The 27,332-nt window shown below is 32.1% G+C and overlaps 2 protein-coding genes and 1 long non-coding RNA gene across 10 annotated transcripts in view; 2 read left to right on the forward strand and 1 right to left on the reverse strand.

Annotated features, from left to right (window-relative positions):
• Positions 1–19,770, forward strand: part of LOC124354481 (G protein-activated inward rectifier potassium channel 3-like) — a 164,242-nt gene extending 144,472 nt beyond the window's left edge. For all 8 annotated transcript variants that reach the window (XM_046804962.1, XM_046804965.1, XM_046804967.1 and 5 more), the window contains one exon: positions 19,639–19,770. The gene's annotated coding sequence lies outside the window, so the exon portion shown is untranslated. The remainder of the gene's footprint in view (positions 1–19,638) is intronic.
• The window catches only part of LOC124354484, a 31,495-nt gene that overhangs the window by 3,215 nt on the left and 948 nt on the right, over positions 1–27,332 (reverse strand). Inside the window, exon 2 of the long non-coding RNA XR_006921684.1 lies at positions 24,769–25,009. This is a non-coding gene — a long non-coding RNA (uncharacterized LOC124354484). The remainder of the gene's footprint in view (positions 1–24,768; positions 25,010–27,332) is intronic.
• Positions 20,015–27,332, forward strand: part of LOC124354482 (ATP-sensitive inward rectifier potassium channel 12-like) — a 33,285-nt gene continuing 25,967 nt past the window's right edge. The window contains exon 1 of the mRNA XM_046804973.1: positions 20,015–20,287. Within this exon, the coding sequence (XP_046660929.1) occupies positions 20,022–20,287 (266 nt within the window). The 5' untranslated portion in view covers positions 20,015–20,021. The remainder of the gene's footprint in view (positions 20,288–27,332) is intronic.

Here is a 27,332-nt window from a genome sequence, read left to right on the forward strand (position 1 = left end):
ACCCCATTTTAATTATTTACCACTTCTCTTTTGTAAATCTGCTCTTCAGTATGTTTGTTTTCATAGTAAAAGGTCAGTATCATAGTTAGGATTTATAGAATAAGTAACTTTTATATTCCACATCGTAAAAATTAAATATATATTGGATATTGGTCTTTTTTTAATACAGTGAATAGTAATTTAATGTTTGAATAAACTAAACCATTTCTCATATGATTAAACATAGATTCATTTATATGATTGAGATTGGTAAATATAAGTAAAACTACTTATGCTTATTAATTTCCTATTTAATTATACTAAACACAAAAGTTTTTGATTTTTTTGTTTCTTTATTAAAATGTCAGCTGTCTTAACATGAGACATAAAATGTTTAGACAACTATAGATTATAATACTCACCCAACGGTTACCTACCTATACGTAAAGGAAACATTAAAAATATGATTACCATGTTGAAGATGCAGCTCGTATTGGCTACTATTAATTTAATTACATTTAAAACACACAAACCAATATTTAAAACTTTTATTTTTTTCCCAACACTTCAAACTTTTATTTTTGTGAGGCCTTTTGATAGCAAGGCTATCTTTGTCAGACACATCACAAAAGTAAATACAAAAAGTAAATTTTATTTTAATAATAGTTAGACATATGTGACTTTACACTGTAATGTTACACCCACAGTAGCTCAAGTTGGACCTGTACCAGCATACTCCCCTTACTGTGATGTTGCCTCAAAGCGAATATGGCTGTAGATGAAAGTGGTATGGAGGAGGCAGGACCATAATTAACACATTTTTAGTTGAAGAGGCCACGCGTAATATTTTGCTGCGGCATTCGCGATAGATAAAAATTAATGCACGTACATCGATTATATATTAAACATGATTTTAAATACAAACCAGAAATCCAGCCTGTAACACTAAATTAATTATAAATCCATGTTTTTAATAGCCAAGACAACTGTAATTATAGACAAATATATGATACCTTAACTTGTCTAAGAGTTCTAAGATTTGTTTTTGAAGATTATTAGGAATTATAGGATAATACAATTTTGTTCTAATTCCACAAGACAAAGTTTGGAACTGTTGACAAGGTAAGGCACCATACATTTATCTACATAAATTGTTTATAAATCTAATGACATTTTATTCTTTTGATTTCAAAATAATTTAGGTAATTATTATATAAAACATTAAATAAGTCAATAAAACTTTATATAATAATATAATAAAATTTAATAATTGAATATAAACAGAGAAAAATATTTTACAATTTTCAGTAATAGCCATTGATTAATGATTTTGACATTATGAGTGTCAAAAGGTGGCAGCACTGTCAATTACGGAAGCAATCGTATTGGCTGTGCTCATGCAATCACCTAACTATGTTGATATAATAATCGTAATAACAGTTTAAGCAAAATAAACAAGTGTAAGAATGGACATAAATATTCTACAAATATTATTAAGATCCGGCTGTACTGAATAAACTTTGACTTTTACTCGATAGTAAAATGAAAATCTCGAGTACTTATAGGTATTTTTAAGTCCTTATTTGTAGTTGTAGAATTATAGAAGATGTCTTATTAAAAAAAAAAACATAATTAATAGCCTAAGTGCCCACTAAAAAAATATTCTTGCTAAGTGTATATGGTTTAGTATTTAAATAATGAAGTATGTTGAGGTTTATTTTATGAATAACTGCAAACAACATGTAATAAAACTAAAACAAGACTTTTTCGTATTGATAATGCCTTTTAAATAAGACTCTCCGAATTATTTTATAGTTAAAAATAAAGATGAAAATTGTTTGAGATTTAACATTGTTCTCATGGCGATGGCACCAACATCGAGATGGCCGCCAATGCAGTTGCCTTTTAAGTATCTGTGTATGTTAGAATTATTTTTAATATATTTTGACACACTCCTTTAATACTCCTTTCTACAAGATAGAAAAAAAACCGAAAATGATTTTATCATTCCAGAAGGAATTTGAATTATTTAAAGGCATACTTTAATCGAGCTAAAGAAGATAAGGACACAAATAATTTGTTCGTTTTACATATATATATATATATATATATATATATATATATATATAATATATATATATATATAATATTACTGAAGGAATTTAATTATTTTTATTTATAAAAATTGAATATACTTGGGTACTATATTATTTTAATACATTTTACTTTCGTAAATTATACTTCTTTAAGACTTTTTGTATTTTAATCCATAAATAATATTAATTATATGCCATTCCTCGTTTCATAGGAATCCGTATACACATAGTGTAAACAAATAATTGTTCTATGTCAGACGCTTTCATTTTGTGCCAGATTAAATTATTGCCCAATATTGCTATTTTAAACCTCTATAATATTGTACTGTGTGGAGTTTAACTTTTCTTTTGTTCTGTTTTCAGGAAAGTTGGTTCCAGGGGTTTAGCTTTTAAAATTTAAAATATGGTTAATATTGGGCCATGTTTAATAGACCAACCAATATTTTTACCCTGTAATAGTACGATTGAGGGTCAAATATATTGCAATGGTAATATTGGTTGCCCAAGTTTAAAAGTCAAACTAATATTTTTACCCTGCAACAGAACTGTAGAGAATGAAATTTTTTTCGACGTTAATATTGGTTTCCCACGTTTAATAGACAAACGAATATTTTAACCCCGCATTACAATTGGAAGTGAAATATACTTCGATTTTAATATTGATTTCCCACATTTTATAGACAAACCAATATTTTTACCTTGAAATAGAACGATTGAAGGTGAAATATATTTCTATCGTAATATTGGTTGCCCAAGTTTAATAGAAAACTAATATTTTAACCCTGCAATAGAACGATAGAGTGTGAAATTCATTTCCATGTTGGTATTGGATTCCTACGTGTAATAGTGAAACCAATATTTTAAGCCAATAATAGAATTATATTTATATTGTATTATATTGTTATATTATATTGGTTACTATTTGAAGTACAAATTTTCATTACAGAATAAGTATTGATTCTAATAGACGTTCAAAGAGCCAAAATCGCACAAAGGAGCTTGTTAGCTTTGCCTAATTTACAATGCAATTTACTCTCATTGAATCCCAAGGAAAAGTTAAACGAAGTGTACTGAGCGAGTTCATTAACGGGTAATGTAAACTATAGTGTGAATATTGGCACAAGCCGTGTTAGGTTGGCTCGCGTGCCCGTAGCGGAAGTACGTGTCCTATTGTTGCATTTCCGGTGTATAATTGGCCAACAATGGCCGGGATGTTGCCATTGGACACGATTACAAGTCTATTGTGTGGTACAGTCGGTCCTAGTAACAACTGCTACTCGATGACGAATATTTGAACAATCTTATTTTTTTATTTCAAAGTAATTTGCCCTTTGCAACAATTATTGTGTACCACATGAGAAAATTATTTTGTATATTTTCATCAACAGTTAAGTCGCTGATCCCGAAACTACCATGCTGCAATATATTTACAAACATGTTCTCTTACCCAACATAGAAAGAAATTAAAGTTTTGACATCGCCTAAATTATATTTTTAATAATTGTAGTTTTGGAATATTTATTCAGTTTTCGTGTATTTACATTTTTTTAACTTGAATGGAAGTAGATTTAGTTTTTATTTAGGAATTATAGTTTCAATTTTCTATACGAAAACCCCCTAAATAGACTTTGCGGATTGTGTCGGCATATTTTTTTTATATTTATCCCATACATTTAATTGCTCGAGCATGATCTTTTATCTCCCTTTTTGACGTGGCTATTTCTTTTGGCGGGCTATGGATGTATATTTTGCACGGGGGAAAAACTTTCGTTTCACGTCACGGAACGTCACATTACGCATGTTCGCTCTGTATCCGCTAGGGACGGGATTATTTTAAAATATAAAAAATAACCATTATTATTAATAAATATATAACCATTAAATAACCGTTTACCCATTATTATATGGTTCAAGATTATATTCACAACACGTTATAAGAAGTAGTCACTTCTATCGGTCAGTCCTGCGACTGCCTTTCCATTTTTCATTAAGTGACCAACCATCCATAGAAACGTCGTTGTAACACTTATCAGAACTATATTACTTTTGTCACTTACATCTTTGAAATTTAAATCAAAGTAACTAAAACTTGCCTAATCTTCTTTCTACGATTAATATATCTTGGATGTGTTGGACACTGTCATTCTACGTGAAGGTTCATGATTATGACGTTTACACTTACTCTAAAGTAACATAAGACGCCTGTGCTGAAATGTTCTCATCCTTACCCCCAAATTAAACAGAGGGTGATTGGTTTGGGACTCTTAAGAACAAGTTCTGGATACATTACAGATATTATTAGTTAAAAAGTAAAATGCATAATGAAAAAGTCTTTTTTATGTTATGAAGGGTTATGGTGTAGAAAGTATTTATAATTCTAAAAGAAACCAAATGACACTTTTATATTAATAAAATTATTTTATGCACACTTATTCGGTTATAGGCCATTCAAACTGTGAAGAAGGAATAATTTGTAACAATTCTATGTTTACTGGGATTATACTTATCCATAATTCATTATGCGCACTAAACAAACATATGATAAGTTTAAAGAGCGTTGTGTTTTTCCGGTTTATACACAATTTTATTCTGCTGTTTAAATATATGTTGATTTCTAAAATTTGGCCATTTGACACGTGTTGTCGATATGCATTATGCAAGTCAACGTTGAATGTTGAAACCTCTGTGTATCGTAACTTCTCCGTGTAACTTCCTCGGCTTGGAAGCGCGAACTTAAAGATCCATGTAAAAAAGAAGCCGTCGTAATGTTACAAAACCAATGACGAGATAAATGAAAGTCCCCAACAAATTATTTTCTGCCATATTTGCGTTATTTTTGTAATAACAAAAATAACGCAAAGTCAGATTCTTCAAACGTTAAAAGGCTTTAATTCAGCAATGTGTCCAGAGAAATTCTGAGAATAATTATAGTAAAAGGTTTACGTTTTTACCCATAGAATACTAGAGGTTTATTGTGAGAATTCAGAGACAGCTTGTATATCCAACAGCTATTGTTTAGTGAGCGCTGCATAAATATATAATCGTTGAGGCAATAGTACAATAGAATATTCACCAGCTTGAAATGTCTTCTTTGTTACAGATTTAATGAAACGAATCCCTTAGCTGTAAACCTATTACATTCCTTTTATAATTTCCACTAACCACCGCTCATTACGCGTTCGTCTGGTTCTCTTCCAATTTCACGTGATCGTATATTAATTCGAAATTCTTTAGTTGGCTCTTGATTTTTTGATTTTCTGCTCTTGCATAAGTTCACAGCGCTATAACTGTTTGCTGTAACTTTTTCACTTTAACATAAAAATACTCGAATAACCAAATAGCTCAAGATATTTGGTATTCGTTTATTTATTTGAGACTATAAAATGAAAAGAGATGTAATTTTTACTACTTAATACATCAACCAATTTACATAGTTTTGTATATAAACATCTATATTTTTTCTATAAATTTTTGTTGAATTTCTATGAATTGTTTTTTTATGAGTGTTCTTAGTTATTTTTTTATTCCCATGAATTATTCAGATTCCACATCAGTTACATCAATGAGGATATAATTATGATTATTGTCTGTTTTGTGTACCTTGATATTATTTATTCAAGATTTTATAATATATTTTATATAGTATACAATATTATGATCTAATACAAATGTAATTTTACCATTTATAATAATACATTTAATTTAAACATAGTTATAAATGGGAACTTCTCTTTATAAAAGAAAGACCCATTTCAAGTTGGTTCCCAATTTGGAGGAAAAAGCACATGTACAGGCGGAGCATCAATTGCATAATATTCCGTACAGCTTCTCTGTCGCGCAGCACAATGAAACGTAAGAGCTAACATGTCATGTAGCTATTTGTTTGAGAGTTTGTTATGACACGTGATCTTAAGACAAAATAAGACGTTTCATTAAGGCTTTTTATAGCGTTATTTTTCAGGATAAAAAAATAATCCACGACACTCCATTTGTGGGTACGGCACTGGCTTGTATAGTCAAGGTTAAACACAATCGACCTTCACCTATAGTAGACTACGCTACCAACTCCACAACTCCTGGCGACCAAGCGCAGTTGACTGTTTGTTTGTTAATAATCAACTTGACTTTATGTTATATTTAGAAATACTAAGGTTACTACATTGTTTAATATTTGTTAATTATTAATAAACAGCTCCCAAAAAATATACCAGATACAATACTCATTTGATATAAAACGTAACATTACAAACGATATAATATAAAGCTAGAAAGAATTGTGGAGAGTATCCCACACGTCAGCCATCTGTTAGTAGCAACCATATGTACTGCACTGCGCTCCTATCTATCATACCAGTGAGTATTACACCGATGTGTGATCATTAATAACGCAGAGTACCGGTCGATGACAAACGGTTATTAGGTACATTTTGTATACAACATGGACTTACTGCTTCGATTCTCTTTGTGGTAGCACTTATAAATGTGGAGAGTATCCCACACGTCAGCTATCTGTTAGTAGCAACCATATGTACTGCACTGCGCTCCTATCTATCATATCAGTGAGTATTACACCGATGTACGATCATTAATAACGCAGAGTACCGGTCGATGACAAACTGTTATTAGGTACATTTTGTATACAACATGGACTTACTGCTTCGATTCTCTTTGTGGTAGCACTTATAAATGTGGAGAGTATCCCACACGTCAGCCATCTGTTAGTAGCAACCATATGTACTGCACTGCGCTCCTATCTATCATACCAGTGAGTATTACACCGATGTACGATCATTAATAACACAGAGTACCGGTCGATGACAAACTGTTATTAGGTATATTTTGTATACAACATGGACTTACTGCTTCGATTCTCTTTGTGGTAGCACTTATAAATGTGGAGAGTATCCCACACGTCAGCCATCTGTTAGTAGCAACCATATGTACTGCACTGCGCTCCTATCTATCATACCAGTGAGTATTACACCGATGTGTGATCATTAATAACATAGAGTACCGGTCGATGACAAACTGTTATTAGGTACATTTTGTATACAACATGGACTTACTGCTTCGATTCTCTTTGTGGTAGTACTTATAAATGTGGAGAGTATCCCACACGTCAGCCATATGTTAGTAACAACCATATGTACTGCACTGCGCTCCTATCTATCATACCAGTGAGTATTACACCGAAATACGATCATTAATAACATAGAGTACGGGTCGATGACAATTTTTTTGTTGCAAGCTATTGTGTTGTATCTTAAACAATTTCGAATGATTACATGTAAATCACCTGAGATGTTCGAACTCTAGAGCTAGTGAAGGATTTTGAAATCCGAACTTGCTTAAAAAAAATTATGGTTGCCTGTAAAGTCGGTTTTACGGGCGAAGATTTTACGTGACAACGTCTTTTTCTCGGTAGAATATTTATTGATATGAATATTATTAAATTGCACAATAGGAACAAGGAATTGAATGAAAATAAGAATTGTACAAATTTTAACTATAGAAATATATTTTGTTTACTAAAACATTGTACATAATTTGAAATTAATTAAAATTTGTTATTGTAAATGGTAAAGTTGAATAAAACATTTACTAAAATTGGAATTTGAAATTCTTGCTAAACACAGTTAAATTCTAACTCCGCGCGTGGTGATTGGTCGGTTTAGTTCGTTTGTTTGGTCGCACTGTTATGACAGGTTAGAGGTTATAATTTGTTATTTTAAATGTTTGACTAGCAATACGCCCTGTTTCTTCTCAATCGACTGAATTACGATTGATTGCAGAGTGATTTAAACTAATAATTTACTTAACACTATCAACATTTGTCAATAGTATGACATAACCTATAAACTCAGTTTCTCAACTTTTGTGTCAATCTAACAATTAATCAATCAATCATAGTTTACGATAATGAAATATCAGTGTACAATTATTTACCTTTATTGTTGTAGTTGTTGTAAATGACGAATCTAATCTAAGCACTCCACATTTTCACGAATAAACATAGTTATCTGCTTTATCCCGTGCGGCGGTCCCACAGTTTATCTGCTTTATCCCGTGCGGATCCCGTGCGGCGGACCCACTGGACGGGCATCGTAACGTTACCGGGCGTTACACTTTTTCATGAGTGACTCCGAGCCGCAACCTAATTTAAGACGTTGTCACGTCAAAAACTGATTATATAAATACCTCGGCCAAATATATTGACCGGTGTGGTTGTAATTTCTTCCAATATGGTAGCCGTTATAAAATTCACAGCTCCGCTATTTATAGGCCTAAAAAAGAACCAGTTTTGTACAAAACTAATTAGAAAACTGCCTTTCTAAAATAAACCATATTAATTAACGACTGAGCAAGAAGAAATCATAAGATAAATTCAAACCTCAGTTGAAAATATAACAGAAAGTAATGGTTTTAAACATACAAAAATGTGTTTATATACATAATAACTTAAAAAAACAATTGCGTGACGTAACTAACATACATTTTTAAAAAGTTCAAACACTTTATACTATGTCTCATAAGGTAAAGATTTATATTCTCGAATTCCTTTTTTCATGAAACATGAACCAAAACTTATAACTGTATCTTCTAGTATGACGTTCTTACATAAGTTTACATTTACTTAGTAGCACGTGTTATGTATCTGTGTACTAAGTTATGAAAGCACACATGCGATATGTATTAATCAAGCAGGCAATGGATAAAGCCAGGTTTAAAGCAAGTTAACGTGATGTCCTAAATTAATTATAGCACTTAATGCACGAGTCTAAACCATAACTTTTCAAATATCACTTCTATCGTGGTGTGTCGCCGCCGCTTGCTTCTGCGGAAGGGTGCAGAGGTCAGTGCCCTAGGTTTAACCGTAAGGTTGTGTTTACGAAGGCAAAGTCTTAGGGTTCATGGAAAATATTGACTATTTTAAATACATCACAAGTGGGTAGGGATTTCGTTAAATAATGCAAATTTGCTTACATTAAAGCACTACTGGGAATGTTGTGAACTATTCTATTTTGTCTGGTGTCGTAAGTCTAATCGCAACAAAGCCTTTGAATGAAACGAAACTCCACCTCCGGTGTCTTAACTTTATGTATCTAAACGCCTCCTCAGACTTTGCTTTACTTTTATTGGTTTAACCACCAAAGTAATGATTCACATTGCTGTGTCATAACTAATATCCCATACAATGTTTTATTCTCAATTATCGAGTGTTTTAAAATAATTTTACACTGCTTGAATATTATATTTTACATTAATTCGTAAGCATAAGAATTTATTACAATTAATATAAATATTTACTACATTTAGTTTATTTTCATACTGATTTATATAATTTGTTAATATACTCACAGTTAATAAATTCACAAATGTACATAACAAAGTGTATATAATTCACATCGAACACAGCACAGTAGGTGCGACCTCCCGCAGAGAAGAGTGTAACGGAAGATGTGATTTATCTTTGTTTCTCTCTGGTTAGCGTATTTTCTTTGCCTTGGAGAGCTAAGAAAAACGCGTTTTGCGGCTCCTGAGGGTTTCTTATTTAGTTTTTTCTTATTTTAGGTATGTGTATTTTTAGAATGAGATATTCGTCTTCGTTTATTATTTCCAGAAATGTGTCAATGGATGATTGACTTGTTCAATTTGGCAGGTAAATGTAGCTTTACGTAAATTACTACTATTTATTTTAGACAATGTGTTGGTTGTATAACAGTTATCAATACGATACACGATTATTATCAATACGATACAAGTAGTATTAGCATAAACCGAGGGTAATGCAGATTTTAACTCAACAGTTGACGTTATTAATCTTAAATCAAATCAAAAGTTATAATTTTATACACTTTACAAAAAATCTATTATTTTACCAATTGCTATTGTTACATACATTGTTCAGGTATAATACACATTCGAAATATATACATGCATACATACATATGTACACATACGCATAGATACACATAATTATAATATACAACTTTTTCTTTTTCTGCAACTGGTTCTGATTATTACCCAATGTATTAAAGTATTCTGTCACAATCTACACATTAATTTTAATGCTATAACGTGTTGAGGAAGATACCAGGAGCACCTGGTACCAATATTGCTCAGAAGGAAATGCTAAAATTTGTATACTGCTACATATTGACATTGATATGTAATTGGTGACAACTGTTGAAATAAAATGAAGACTATCAAGAGTAGATCGATGGACTGTCTGCTCCACGTCTACTAGTAGTAAAGCGCATGCGTTAAGCTCTTGTACTCGCATTCCATCTGCTGTACATTAGTAATAAATGTTTACATATTAAAATAATTTAATGCATGTCTACATAGCTGTCTTACTCTTATACCTTCCTGCACAATAAGGCAGTTTTTATAGATTGAATTTTTATCACAATCTAGCTAATACAGTTGGTATGGCAATAATAACAAATAGTCTTTAACACATTTGCCTATTTAATGTTTTACTGTAAAGCATATATTGAATATAACAAGTATGTTTTAAGGTTACAAGTCAGGAAAGGACGAACATTTCCAGTATGTCTTCTATTTGTTATGGGTGGAACGTTTACGTAGATCGGAACATCGGCGTTTCTTTCAGATTACCACGTGCTAAACTGTATTCGTTCAGCGGTTGGCAACTTCCTGTTCGTTATCAACAGTTCCGGTGAGCAATGATAACACAGCCAGTGCCGAACTCTTTGCGACATCATAGAGATCCTGGTAGGGCACGGGCAGATTATGATATAATCAGATGGCCTTTCCCAAACCGTCGTAGAAAAGTAATAAATATTCTTCAAAAACTGATATAATTTTATTAATTTATTGTTCACAAACATTTTCATACGTAAAAACATTAATCACATTAATTTTTTGTGAATGAATTTGCTATTAGAGATTAAATTAAAATTAGATTGAGATTAAACGGAGCGTATTAAATGCTACAAAGTAAACGGGAACATCTACTGAATGAAGCCACATGGAACATATGAAGTAGAGTAACTGTTTGTTGCATTTAACCATGTCTCGAATGTTTTGTATCTATTTCGAGCTTTGTATTGGCAACTCACATTCGTAAACGATATCGAACTAATTCCCATGTCACAACCACCATACCGATGAAATGCGAGATGATGGGTTTAGGCCCCCCAAAGTCATGTCGTGATACGTCCCTGGGTGCAAACATCAGACAACTCGCATTCTGAGCCGCCAATCTTATCGCGAAGTGAGGCAATCCTCTATTCCATACTCTACAATCAGTGGCTTGGTGAGTGGGGTTGTCTCTGAAAGTGATTTATTTCTGAACTCTGTGACTTCGTAGGTGGGTGTGTTTGGAGTGTTTAACGTCGTGACTTAAACTTACTTATTAAGGATATATGTAAGGCATTTTACCTCTAAAACCTTTACTTTTACGTGTTCTGAAAGATTGAAAGATTGACGAGTTGCTACTCTTTCTGGTAAAAGCGTGGTTGGAATTTATTGTTAGGTTAGGCGCTGTCACGGCCGAACTAACTTACTAGATTTACTAAGTGTATTAGTTCTCAGATTTTAAAAATCCAGTTTCGTTTTGTTATTAACTTCGTTGTGTGTCAACAGGCTCGTGTTATGAAATATGGATTAATCAAACACAATTTAAGCTTTTTGTAATTTACAATGTTTTTTTGTTCAATATTGTTATAGTTAAAGTCGAAAAAGGCGTTTAAATTTCATTTCAAGTATTTGGAATTAATTTATATTATTAGTTCAATGAAACTGTATAAATGTAATGCATGAGATTTAAAAAATAAATAAATTGGATGCAATTGTTTGTAATCTTAAAAGTATCTCATCTACTAACTCTTACGAAATCAAGTACTCAAATGTTAAAGAACTGGATCTCCTATTAAACCCCGTATGTATTGGCGCAATACGGACTCTTAGGAATCATTCAAATTGTCATTATCTCGAGATTCCGACGGAAAGCACAATACAGGTCTTTCGGGTATAAACAACATACTGAAAAGTCTGAAGTAAACAATATTTTCATATATGTATAAGATCAATGTATCATCTACTTGAATTTCGCGGCGTACCGATCATTGATAGCCGTATTAACCGTGTCATAAATAGTTAGCGCAATTATATTAATCACCTTTGTCTAGCTTTTTGTTGGTGTTTTAATACCGAATCTAAGCGACGTTCTCTAATTGGCCAACCACTTAGATTTTACCTATAATTTGGTTTATTTATGGAGATACCAGTCTTATACACGAGTTGAAAGTACGGTTGAAGCAGATTGTCAGTAAGACTATCATTGTCAATACTGATACTCACTCATATTGATGATTTAGGGTCCCTTTGAGTAAACCCCGAAATATAAGGCCTTGACAAGAAAGACATTAGGTTGATGATCGCAAATTTAATGTGAGATATTTTGTTATTGCAATATAAATTTGTATCTCTTAAAAAATATAGGATGCCTCAGGTAAAAGACATTTGACGTACTATCTCAGTGACGAGCATAATACATAAAGTCCACCTCCGACATATGTATTAGAGACTACGTCACTGCTCAAATGTCATAGATTTCCTGGTGGCATGAAAACTCTTATATGCTAAACATATACTAAGAAGTCAGACTGTAACCTTCACCGTTATCAGTGTTCTATGACGTCACTTGGAGACTTCGTCATTACTTGACTCAGAGCAATAACGAAACAAGATCAGACTACGTAACCTGCACGAACTTTTGCGAGTCTCTCACATTTCGTCTCCTCTCGATATATTTGTTGTTACAACAAAGAGGTTCTATTTTTATGCGTTTTAGCAAAGTCATTGTGGTGTTTTACAGAATGTGTATGTACTATTCGTTATTATTATTAAAGGGTTTACCAGCTTATACTAACGTTCCCTTCGTTATCTCTTCCTTACATTATCGTAGTAGAATATACATTATACTACGATAAGAGAGAGAGAGGTAGAGACGAATATAGTGTTTGAAATCTTTTGTTACATAACGCCGGTTAGTAAAATATACATTATACTACGATAAGAGAGAGAGAGGTAGAGACGAATATAGTGTTTGAAATCTTTTGTTACATAACGCCGGTTAGTAAAATATACATTATACTACGATAAGAGAGAGAGAGGTAGAGACGAATATAGTGTTTGAAATCTTTTGTTACATAACGCCGGTTAGTAAAATATACATTATACTACGATAAGAGAGAGAGAGGTAGAGACGAATATAGTGTTTGAAATCTTTTGTTACATAACGCCGGTTAGTAAAAAAAACAAATCTACTTTTCTTTTTGCTACATATAAGAGCCTCTATAAATTACGTAGTAAGTCAATTAGCTCTTATTATTAGTTATTTCTAGTCGAGCGTTGAACATAACAGTAATTTTATAAAGATATTTATAAATATATTATAAATATTTGGCAGAGTCCGTGTAGCTTGTTCCCTGATATACATGTTGCGTATTTCTGGCTATATTACCTACAACATAATCTAACTCCAAGATAGTAAAACTTTCCATGTTCTCATTGAATACATGAGGTTATTTCCGTGCAATAGTGGATTCCTCAGTGTGATTATAATTTGTAGCAGTTTCCGTGTATTATGTAATTGCCATTTATAGAATACCTGTAATTTCCATATTGTTGCAGTTTATAATTTCTACGAGTATATAATGTTGTTTCCTTGTGAAGGAAGTTTCCATGTAATAGTTTCTATGTATCCATCCACTTAGTTATTTTCTATGTAATGTGACTTCCCCAAACAATAATAGTCACCCTCATTATAGTTTCGTTCATTATGCTGATTCAATTTTGTATATTGTCGTTATTTTTTACATGACTGCAAGAAGTTAATAATTGTCCATGAAACAAATAGAAACATTTTTTGTTATTGTTGATGGTTACACTGAGTATCGGAGTTTATAAAATGATTTAAAGCCACTTTTTGAGATAATTCCATTACAAGCTTGACCTTAGACAACCTAAATGTATAATATCGTTGAATTAATACTAAAATATATAACTTATGAAAAATAAATGAGAAAAATGTTGAATTCTTCTAAAAAGTATACTTGTTTGGTCTAAAGCATTAAGGATTAGACAAGAGTCAAATTTAAAGGTACTTGTCTACCAAAATAGTTATTTTGTATAATTTAAAAAGCTACAGTGGTTCACATGTGTAAAATTAGAGCCATTTACACAACGGGAAGGATAAGCAAGTTTATTACAACTACAAACACCGCTAGCGAGAGGGTTGTCCTCGCTCCAGTTAAAGGCAAAGAGGTTTGGTGACTAATTGTTTACAAGTGAGCGCACCCCCCGCCCTTTACTTGCAATCGCCCCTTTTGTCTCTATATTGCGTGTCCTTCATTCAATGCTGCACATATAGGGCGTGTTCTCATTGTCTACTACGTTGAAATGTTCAGAGTGTTCGCGAACTGTTGTAATATACAGAATGTGTTCTTTACGATCACACAAAACACACGTCAGTTATTTACCGGAAATGCTCAGTTTGCTATCTGTCTCTTTCTATGTTTTATTACAAATTATATAATCCACGAGTCGTTTACTTTACGGCGTATACTTTTATACAGTGTAAGTTACGAGTTGATCTTTGCAATGCATGTTATAACATGTCGGTGGGAATAATATTTATTCTCATTCCTTGCTCGACCATCAACCACCAGCATGTATCATATTATATATAATCATATAATATAAATACAACAAGCCAGAAAAGTGACGAGTTAATAATTTTTGAACAGTAGAAAAGAAGCATATTGAATTTTATTTTAAGTCAAGATATGACTATTAGATACGCTATTAACATACGTACAATTCACCAATTATATGGTTCGGATCTGGGTCACCAGGTTTTTTAACACGTGTCCTTTGCATCAACTTTACTAAATGAATTCGATTTAAAGATTCTCAAAACGATTTGAAGGAGCAAAATGAAGGTAGCAAAAAATGTAAATTTATGTGTGTATATATATATATATATATACACATACCGGTATATATATTTTTTTCGATGCATTAAAAGTATTAACACATAAAACAGTGGAAAAATAAGGAAAAGGTTTGGTGCTATGATTGATAGGAGATATATATATATATATATATATATATATATATATATATATCAAACATAGCACCAAAAACCTTTTCCTTATTTTTCCACTGTTTTATGTGTTAATACGTTTAATGCATCGAAACCCCTATACGGACTTCCTTTCCATTTTACATTGACGGCGTTCCTTTATTATATTTATAGTTAAAACTTTATTCAATTCCACATGAACAACTGTTTGGCATATTCTCTATGCATTGTCGGTAGATATAACGAATAAAAATTGTTGAACTACTTTCATCTTTTTTACGTGCTCTGTGTATTGTATTGTTGTGACGGATGTTTTATTGTTTCAAGTTTTATTAAGCATTGATAAAAATATTACTGCAAGTGAAACATCAGGTAAACTTAGAACATCATAGCATGAGCACTTCTTAATCATGAGATTTTAAGTAATCAGGACAGACATTAAACCAACATATTCCAACCCATAGTTATATTGCATTTTTTTGTCTTTACCCAGGGAATAATATTAGAGAATTTAACATACAATAGGTAGAATAAATCATACATATGTTCATCAAATAATAACAATATTTGTTTTACAAATAGTAATAAAATTGTTCTTTGGATCTGTTGAAACATGTTACGAGAAATTCAACCAGTCATTTTCTTTTCAATTTACATTTCTATTCACATACATTTCTATGACTCCATTAAAGGGTTTATGCTTACATGATTTTCCAAATTATTTTCAACATGTTTTTTGCATTCTGTTGGAAAATTACTTTTCCGTAAACTAAATATACAGTTGTATTCTAAAATATATTTCTTTAATTCATTATTCCCCATTTTATAAAATTTTGCCTCCTAACTTGAAGAGTTTCTATAAGTTGGATTTTAATACTGCAGGGGAAAAACTCGATATGCCCATTTTTGTGACATTAAGTTTCTTTAGTCATTTTGTAAATTTAAAACAGAGTATTCTTTTTGTCCTTCAGTTTAGGTAGAAAAACAATATAGGTCACATTTTACAGCATTTTGAAATAATAATATACAATAAAAGAAACTGGTGAGTCCATTATAGTTCCTACAGTGCAGCTATCTTGGATGCCTATTGTTGTCTACAGAACACGTGAAGGTGTTAGTTTATAGGTTAAAGAGTGTAAGTTTGTGTTTTGCATTTTTTTTGTCAGTTTGTATTATTTTTAACAGGTATCCTGTCAATGTAAAGAGAAAAATACTTCAGGACCTGAAATGTGTTTTAGGCTAAAAGCACAAGAATTTTATACAACATTATTTTATGAATAGGAACCTAAGTAATCTAACACCAATATGTAAATACATTTGATTAACTTTGAAGCACCCTAATTATTTTCAGCACATTCATATAATAATAAAGGAAATCACTTTATGGGATCAATGGACTTACCATGTTCTTCCTCAGTTAACCGCGTACGTAGGCTAATAGTATTAGAATGAAATTGATTATATAATGTACTTAACGATGAACAGTCGTATATAAATGTATAAAGAAAATGCACAAAACCATGTAATAGATTTAAATTTAAATCATTTGTTCTGGAAACCTGTCAAATGTGACTTATCAGGTGTTTCCCCTGTAATCTTCATTTCTAAAATTATTCCACGCACGTTCCGTCAGGTAGTACGGATTGGTTTGTGCAAGAAAACTTCTCAACGTTGTCTAGTTACAGTGAGAATAAGCTTTATTTAGCTCATGTTTTCTTCACTTGAACCCTCCCCTCACCACCCCCCTCCTCTTCCTTTGAGCTCTCTCTCGGTCCAATCTTCTTTCAGCTGTTAAAATATTAGTGGCTCGAACCATTCCAAGAGCATCAGCTATTATTATGTTATTGGCTTGATTTATTCCAAAAGCAAACTCAGATGTGACATAATTTATGTTTGCCTTTTATGAATTATTTATGAGGCCAATTAAAAGAATGGATTTACATTACTCTTAAAGTAAAGGGAATATAATCTTCATAAATGTTATAACATTAGTATAGTATTAAACATGACACAATTTCAACGAATTTAGTTATGTAGTTTTCTAGCCATAGTTCTTCGAAGAGCCCTATGTACAGTCCCTACCGCAATTAAGAAGAGGCAAGAACGTTTTAAAAATCTTTTCAAAGTTATTCAATTATCGTATGAACGCATGAATCGGTATGGCTAAAATTATCCTAAACTGCTTCAGACCTATTAAATAAAAGAATTTTAAGTTTTGAGAAATATGGTTTATTTGTTTTTCATTACTATAAATAATAGTTTTAAGATAATCATATAGGTGCATGAAACTACATAATATATGATAAAATGTAAAACGTGTAAGTTCGGTAAACTGTTTGATAACAATTCATATCATATCCGAAAGGCTGTACATTTAAAAGTAATAATTCCTTTTACTCCCTTTGTCAAGTGGTATTTCCGACACTTAAAAATTATTTATAACCTTTCAGTGATTCTTAAAGATAATTCATTTGTGATTTATTAATAACGTGAATAATCGTTTAAATATATATCATATCAAATAACTTTATCTGCTGACGTTTTATTTTCAAACATTTCGAACTTTAAAGATAAAGGAACACTCACTAAGGCTAATACAACACTTTCCGTATACTAAAGAAAAGCATTGATGTACAATATATCGAGCAGAGATAGTAATCATGATAATTCAGGCATCTCGAGTTTGAATGCTGTTCTACAAACAAACAATTAAATTCGTAGGAGTGTTAGAGAAGTTTTTTCCAAGTGATGTTTAGAATTAATGTCTGGTAATACTTTGCTTAAGAGTAATTTCAAACATTCAACAATTCAAATATTCAAGACATGGGTAAGAACAAACATTCTCATTTTTAATTACTGAGTTCATTTGGAGTAAGCTTTGTAGAATATAAAATAAAATTAGATTCAAAAGTTTATGCTGAAAATAGATTACCAGATTTGACTACAGCGCACAATCCCCAGCTGACCTCAAATAGAAGTCTTTGTTTTCGACGTCAATATCAAATTAATCCACTATAGATAGAAACTGTGTGTGTAGATATATATATATATATATATATATATATATATATATATATATATATATATAACTAATCAATCATTAACATCATGATTAACATTCTAAATTACGTTTTAATTCAGACTCATTATACTTTGATAAATACATTGATTGAGTGTATCGAAACAAGACCATCAGTGCCGACGTATTTTCTACTACAGATATACTCTATTCAAACTGCTTTGATCAGCTATATAAAGTTGGAATGTTTATAGTATTGCTTTTAATGCGGTGTTTGATCAACTTCAGTTAAATGATGCACGAATGAGGGATACCGTATCGTTCCAAAACATTAAATGGGAAGTCCAGTTGCAATTATCTTTTTTTGGAAATAACACTGCTAGTAAACCGTACTGAAGTGAGACTGACGTCCAGGAGCATTGTTCATCTTCGGTTTGTTCCTATCTCAAGCTCTCTTGTATCTTTTCCCCAGCTTGCTAACATACAGGTTATTAATATGATGATAAGTCAACACCAGCTCACCTCCCGTCTCTCTTCTAATTACCAGTAGGCAGGGAATAACAGCATTCTACACATAAAGTGACATTTCCTGAACTCTCGTTCAAATGTAGAGGCTGAGCAACTTTAGAAACTGAGGAACTCACTATATCTGACTTTGACCTTGCAATCAATTTACCCAATCCTCACGCCTACTCCCTTATCATGTCTACAGTGAATTACTGCTCGCTTTCGTCACTATGTTTGCCAAGCCATTTATTATGCCCACTATCACTGTTGACTTATTCCATGTTTATTTTCTTGTGTTATTATTTAATTTGTTGTAATGAATAGTGAGTTCATGTCTTCTCTATTGAAAGACCAATCAACCAATACAAAATACTTAAGTTTAGCGTGAATTAAAAATATAGTTGATTTTTGTCTAATTTAATTGTTTGTACTAAAATTTTAGAATAACCCCAAAGAAGTTATGAGAAATGCAGATAAAACGGCGCGTTTAATAGATTGGGACATCTCTAATCTTTTACTTTCTGGGTTAATCTTTGGTTTTCCAGATTTTCTGATAAGTTTTTGTGGGTAAGAAGTAATACAAAGTGATCCAAATTCATTTTTCTCCACAGGACCAAGTTGAATCATTTGGACCTAAATATTAATTACATTTTTATACAATAATTTTTGGATACGTATCAGTTTTTAACCTCTCGTTGGTAAATTTACACACAGGTATGCTGTTCTAAATGTCATATGTCTACAATTTAAAGAGATTATAAAGCAATGTTTATTTAATTTTTTCTTTTCAAAAAATACCTAGCTGTACGCAAACTCAATGCTGATTAAGCAAATATTAAAGCAGAAAATTACATAATAATTAAAAAGTACAAAGAATCTCGTTAAAATACTACGACCTTAATTCTTCTGTTCTGTTACAGATGCCGGTGATGTCTGGCCTCCTAACCTTGTTTCTTCGACAAAACCAAAGATGTACTTAAGTGTAAATATAAAGACGGCCCTTTAGTGATAGCGTAGTGTTAATACAATACTAAACTCCATCCGGTGTGTCAAAACAGGTTTGCAAGGCGTGACGAGTGACGTACGCGCATGCGCAGTGGATGTACTTTCCCCAGTCATTATATCGCGACCAGTGGAACCAGTTGCAGTCGGCAGTGAGTGCGGCGGCGTTACTTCGTATCGAGGAGGCAGCGGTAACGCTCAGTGCTCAGTGACAATGCGAGTGCAGTGGCAGTGGCAGTGCTTTTTGAGGTTATGTCCAGTGCCGTATCCGTCACGCGTATGATCGGCCGTACCGTCGACGATGTCTAGTGCAGAGACCAATCACGTCAACGTCGCAGCACCTCTGACACGGTTATCAGAGGGCGTCGCGGCGCCCACTGCCACCATAGAGGAGGAAGATTTTAGGTACTTCGACGTGAACCGAGAGGTGATTACAGAGACTGACGTGGACTTAGATTCAGCGACCGAGAGAGATCGCCTTCCCGTGACGATGACCACAGATCAGCCGACTTTAGTGCGAGTCGCCACCTATGGCAGTGCGATCAGTGGGATCAAAAGTGACCCGAGGTAAGTTATGAATAATAAAATAAACAATAGCTTGTAGAACCAACAAAGAGTAGAATACATTTATTTTACTTTACACAAGTTCAGTATAACGTTCCCGAGGCTAAGTAAGTTAATTATAACTACGCGGGCTTTTATTACTTTTTAATTTTTATTGATGATAATCCTGCCCATAATTCTTGAGCTTTATATTTAACTTCATCATAATATTACTATGTGGCTATGCACGCACACCGCCTATTTGACCAGGATATTACTTCAATTCAAAACCGAATGTTGAAATTTAGAAAATGGAATGCTAAACAATTTAGTTTTGAAGTAAATACAAATTCTAATTTTTGATGATCAGATTTTCATATTCTACACAAAGATTCCTAAGCTATAATATATTTTATGTTCTAAAAGTATTAAATTTATTTTAACACTGTAATACAAAATAGATCGACATGTCTAGTGATTGTATAACCTTGTCTATTAGGCTATCTGCTCTCATAGGCATGAGAGACTAATATCAATTGATTAAAAAAAAAACTATATAAAAATTGTATGAACTATATAAGAATACCAAATGTAAAAGTGCATGACAGTCGGTATTATTACAATCCTAAACATCTGTGGAACCATTATAAGATTAAATATAGAGCACATTTGTATAGAAAATGTATTTTTGTGTACATTTCAGGAATTAAACTTGAAATTTCACTTTAAAGTACATTGTATAATTCTTAAAAAAAATATATAATGCTGTTCTGATATTAATTTGGTTCACAAATCAGAATCATTAACTTCATATTTAAAAACGACTAAATCTGACATTCCGTGCAGGAGCTGACTCTTTTCAGGCTATGCTGATTCACTCTGTATTATGCATCTGGGATGAGAATGTTATTAATGCAAAAGTTTGAAAAGAATACAATAAATTAATGCATCATCTGAAAATTTCTTCATCTTTTATTATGTTTACCTAGTCTGGCACTATTTCTAATCCTCCCGAACCATATATTGTTGTTTGTATGCTTAAAAGAACTCTGGTTAAAGTTTTAAAACTTATAGCCCATAGATGTCTAAACAATGGCGAACACCAACCCTCTCTGTAAACTCTTATACAACATTACACTAGATTGTATTGTAATTTTGGGTAAAATGAAATTGACCATGAAGATAACCATGATAAAGACCAAGGTTTGTATTAACTACAATTAAATTTGGCTTTATGCCTAGTTTATTGATTCGTCCAATTGTTACATAATTTGATATTATAAATAAATCGTTTACGATTGTGTTATAAACACACAAACACACACACACACCATTTTTGTGTATGGAACTGAAAAGCAAATATTAACTTATTAGAGTTTTCAAATTTATCAAATGATATATCAACTAACAATTCAAAAAATAGGTGAAATTAAAAAAAGTTTGTGACGTACCATGTTAATAAAAATCTTTTTTCAAATATTTGTTCTCTTTCTCTGATAACGTATTTATTTTATCATTATTTTAAACCAAGGTATTCTGAAACTATTGGAAATATTTTCATTACTAGTTATTCTTAAGAATTAGTAACGTATAAGATCAACTAACTTATAACGGCAGCATTTTAGTTTCAGATCCACCGATCAACAATAGTTTTAATTTATTGTAATTGTTCATACGTTTAAATTTCTAGGTATAATATTTACAACATTAACTATAATATTCGTATATGTTTATTCCAATTGTGATTTGACCATATATATATATATATATATATATATATATATATATATATATATATATATATATATATATATATAGAGCTTTATATGACAATAATACAGTATGTACCTTCGAATTGTGTTATATACAACTTCACTGACATTGTTATTAACAGATAATAAACTTATTATTGTTAAAATAATTGAGCTTTATCTAAAAGGCAATGGTCGCTGCAAATGAACAATGCAGCCTTTAGTTTCGTTAAACCATAATTACATTTCACCAATTAGAACAGCAACTGACAAGCTAAATGAGTGTTTAAAATAAACACTAAGTAGATACTGGTTACACGTGTATGTTATCAATGGAAATTTACCTACCAAGAAACAATAAAAGGATGACAACACACTCTCTCGCGGCGAGAAATAGGCTATAAGGCGTATTGTTGTGTTATGCGGTGCACCAGTATACAGTTGAAGGCGCAAGCATTCCGCGTGAAAATACATGGCAACGCGGTGTTTATAACAGATCACAAGGTAGAATGACATTAGTAATATAACAGTTCTTCTAACATTACATAATATTCTTTACTCATAGCTTTAGCAAGATTTTACGATGCAAAATCTACAACGGTTTAGGTAAATACAATGTGGTATAATTGCATACAATCTTTTTACTTAGATTGAGATTTCATTTCTCAGTACATTGAGGCAAATTAAAAAAATTTATTCATCCCTAAATTTTTTAACACACATATAAATGGTTCTGTTACATTAGTTTACCAGGAAACTATCCTATTTATTATTTAACATTAGAACTATTAAATTTAATATTTTTGTTCTTTAATTCATTTGGTTTTCCATTTCCTTGTGCAAACGCGCCTCTCGTCTCGTTCTAATTAAACCTACATAGTTGTAATCTTAATGAAATTGATCTATTTCTATAAAATATATTTTAGCTTTGTCTGAGAGGGCCATGACTATTAAGTATAAAGTAGGGACGGACAACAGCACAAACGCATTGCAAAAATAGCAAACGAAGGATTTTCGCTTTGAATCATATCATCATCGAGGTCTGTATTGTATTTAATGTATACAATTTGGATACGAATACTTCAAAAAGTAAACAAAATTTAGAATTACCTCTTGTTTATGAAGAGGAACAACAATAATTGCAAACATGAAAACTAGCGTTTGTTATTCTAAACATAGGGTTAAAGCACGGCGCCTACTAGGCAATCCGTGTGCAGGGCGAGTCTAGCGATATGTACCTATATTGCATACATTGCGCCTTCCTCATCTAATCACCTGTCAGTTATCCCCTTGTGTGTTTAATCGTCGTACTGTATCGGTTTGGTATAAATTATTTTATTTATTAAATTATAATTTTTGTATAAATATTATAAAAAGCCGGCTAGATAACTCTTCTATCTAATTATATAACAATATTGTGATAGTATGTGAGTACATAAATGAGATTGGTACACTAAATAAGTACAAATTCGGTTAATCGGCGCATTTTAAGGTGAAAATTACCGCTAAGGTATGCGTTGATGTACGTTGTATAGTTAAAAAGAACCTACGTAACACAAAACAGCACACAACAGTAGTACAACGGTAGTCGTTGCTGGTTTTGTGGCATGGATGGGTGGTTTGTTATCCATACCAACAATAATAGACTTTTATAACAAGCTCTTTATCCTGGGCAAGTGTTGAGTGCTTATAATTGTTTATCTCTAATTAAATCTTCCAGATATTGGTTTTTAATATATAAATATATGTATTTCATTTATTTAAGTTTTTTAAATTTATTATAAGCTATTAATAATAGGTATACTTTCAATGTTTTTCATTACAATTAAAACATTCACTAATTTAAAAATGTTTATGTCAAAATTCGATCTAGTTTGAATGTTACCACTCATATTTTAATACAACGTTCGCATCGGTTTTATTAATTTTCAATTAATTGTTGGATTTCATATTTGAAACGTAAACTTACAGCTGGTGATGCTGTTGATAGTTTTATTGATATGTAGTAACAGAATGTAAAATAATACAGCTCTGGTTAAATCAAGTGCCATAGCGTATAATATTTACAGTGCGCTCGAGGGCGCGATATATCTGACATTTTATTGCTGTCGTCCGTTTAAAATTAATTTGTATTTATAACTGTTACAATTGACAGGAAGTGTCTATAACAGTTAAACATACAAATTTACTTTTCTTACTTTTATTCTTTAGCCATATTAATTTACAATTTTATTTGGAGCAATACTGATAAAGTAGGAAAGATGTCACCTGGTGCCCTTGTTGTAGTTACGGCCCTGTGCTTACTTTGCCAACGGAAGATCAAGTTTTTGATTGCTGTATGTCATCTATCATACGCCTTTGTAATACTGGATGTCATTATCATCGAGTATCATTACGTACGAGTAAACTGTATATAAACTACGTGCTACTGACCACCTGGGCAGGTAGTGTCAGGATGTGACTGACGGTGAGATGGAGAAGTGTTGCGACCTCGGCAGGCCCTACGCACTAGTCGGAGAAGTTGCAAATTGCATTACATTATACTGCTGTCTCCCTTGACTGTACATCAAGACATTTTGCTTTCGTGTAATATTTTTATCTACGTGAACGCTGCTGCAAAACCAAGCCTATTATTATTTAGTGCTAATGTTTGAAAACAAAATTTGAGATTACTGTTTTCTTAATGTATCCTATAAATTCCTATTCACTATGAAAAATGCATTAATACTAAAAAATGTAATTTTTGCAAAATACCTGTTTTTACACATAACGTAGCTGTAGTAGGAAGGTCTGATTCGATGTGAATGTTGGATTTAGCTACAGTTTTTCTTCCTCTTGTTGCAGTATCTGGAATTTTGGATATTTTCAGGCAAACGTAACTCCAGATTCCAGGAGTTACGTTGTGGCAGCGCTAGATTCCAGATGCTGTACCAACAGGAAGGTGAACAGAAGCTAAACTTTCACTCTTATTTTTAGCCTGACATTTTCCTACAACCTGGAAGAAATGTTTCTTTATTATTCTTATTACATCTATTTCACCACATTGAATTCAAAATCTTACTTCATTTAGCATTTATATCATTACGTATGAAGCATGATACAGAAAGAAAGGGGAGTAATGGGGTAGACCGATGGGAATTTGGTTAGTTACTTAGCAGTACGGTTGGAGGATTGTATGAATCTAATTGTTAATTTTTTTATGCGAATTAAAAAATCGATGGCGAAGATAAATAATGAGTAACTGATATACTCGTATTATACTTGCCCTCTTATAATAAGAAGTTGTTTTGCAAAAAATATTCAAACAATTCATATACAATGTACTTGTTCACAAAATTATTTTGTAAAAACATGAAAGTTATTAATTTAACCTATTTATTTATAACATATACTGTTAGTGAACACGAAACCTGAATTTTCTGTATGCTTTTAGAAATTCCTTTAATGAGACAAAATTTTGTCGAAATATATATTTGCAAACCCACTACATCACTCTGTTCTCCCATATAAATACTTACCACTTCGGTACAAAGCTATAGCAACAAAATAAAACTCTGAGTAAAACGTTAAGTATAAAACCTATTATTTATTTGCACTCAATTTTAATTAAAACGGTTTACATTAATTGTGGTTTGAATGCATTTAATACCTCAGTGTAATTAAATTAATTGTGGTTTGAATGCATTTAACACCTCAGTGTAATATTATTCACTCAAAAATTTTTCCTGAGTGCTATCTGTCATACTCTATAATTGAGTGCATTATTATCATGTCTTGTGTACAATTTAACTAACATCTTACATGTTACTAATGAACAGACTACCAATACTCACAGCCTTGTTTTCCCCGGGTGCACTTCCTCTACTTACGGCCCTGTACTCACCTTGTCAGTGGTTAGTCAAGCTATGGACAACTGGACATACAGACGGCTGGGTGCCATCTGTCATACTCTATAATTGAGTGCATTATTATCATGTCTTGTGTACACTTTAACTAACATCTTACATGTTACTAATGAACAGACTACTAATACTCACAACCTTGTTTTCACCGACTGTACCTGATGTACATGACGTACATGGTCGTTATTGTACATTAATTATTACCAATGTTTGTCAAGAAATTTGCCATTTCCCTTTCATGCTTTTGACTTTCCATCTTACCTGCGACGGTATTAATGGCTATTATAACGAATACGATTATTTTCCCAACGTTAACTCAAATAACAGGGTAGGGATTGTCGCGCTGAAAGGGATGTTGGACCACTATGCGGGCGGCTGTTTCCTTGATGGTAACAAGAAGATTTCCTCTTCCTCAATATTTTAACACACCTACAAACTTCACTTTTAGACCTACTTTCTGTATCATTACGGATAACGGTAATTTCCTCAAGAATATTTGTTTGTAATGCTCTAATTGCTTTAATATTAAAACATATGAATTGATCCAGTCCTCGATTTCCCACTCAATAAGATTTGTTGTAAATTTCAGGGTAAATTGTTACTACATTGCTCTAACCATCAAGGCAACGAGTACAATCTCAGGATGGACAAATTTATAAACAAACTGTACAATAATTTGATATTTCAACATGTGACATAGTAACACGTAGTCTTATTACCCGCAAAATATTTTTAGACGAATTACTTATGTTGACTTGATATTTTGCATGAACCTTAATTTCTACATACACAAGAATGAGTTCTTTGATGGTGGATGTCCTTCCGTGGCATTTGGCTAGCGTCAACAAATCATATAACTTTGTAGGATGGTTCAACGTGTGCTGGGGAATATATAAATGTTTTTTCTATACGAATGCCTGTCTGTCCACAAATTGAACTCAGCTATAGACTTGCATGCAATCTCAGCGAAGCCTTTAACGCGACACGAAGTGCAACGTACTCGTACTCCTACCCTGTGATATATGCCACCCTGCAGCACTAAAGACACCCTGCAGCACTAAAGACACCCTTATAACTTCTTTATTGTTGGTTTGAAGGAAATAAATCTATTACACATTTACTATATGGAGTAATAAAATTTATAAAGACCTGTGTGTAAGTGGTACGTATGTAACTTTTCTCGTTTTCTTACAAATTTCTGGAAACAATTATCAATCTAGGAAAGTTCTTGTTCCAAAAATCAAAAGTTTTTGTTGATTCCAAAAAATACACAAAATATGTGTTATAATAATTGGAATATAATATTTAATGTTGTGAAGAAAACCCAAAGGTCTAATCACGGTTAACAAACAGTCGGGAGTTTTATTGTTGATTCGCATGAAATGGAAACTATTTCAATGCGATCTTTGTGAATAT

Source organism: Homalodisca vitripennis, chromosome 2 (genome assembly GCF_021130785.1).
Source record: "Homalodisca vitripennis isolate AUS2020 chromosome 2, UT_GWSS_2.1, whole genome shotgun sequence".
In the NCBI taxonomy this organism is placed as follows: domain Eukaryota; kingdom Metazoa; phylum Arthropoda; class Insecta; order Hemiptera; family Cicadellidae; genus Homalodisca; species Homalodisca vitripennis.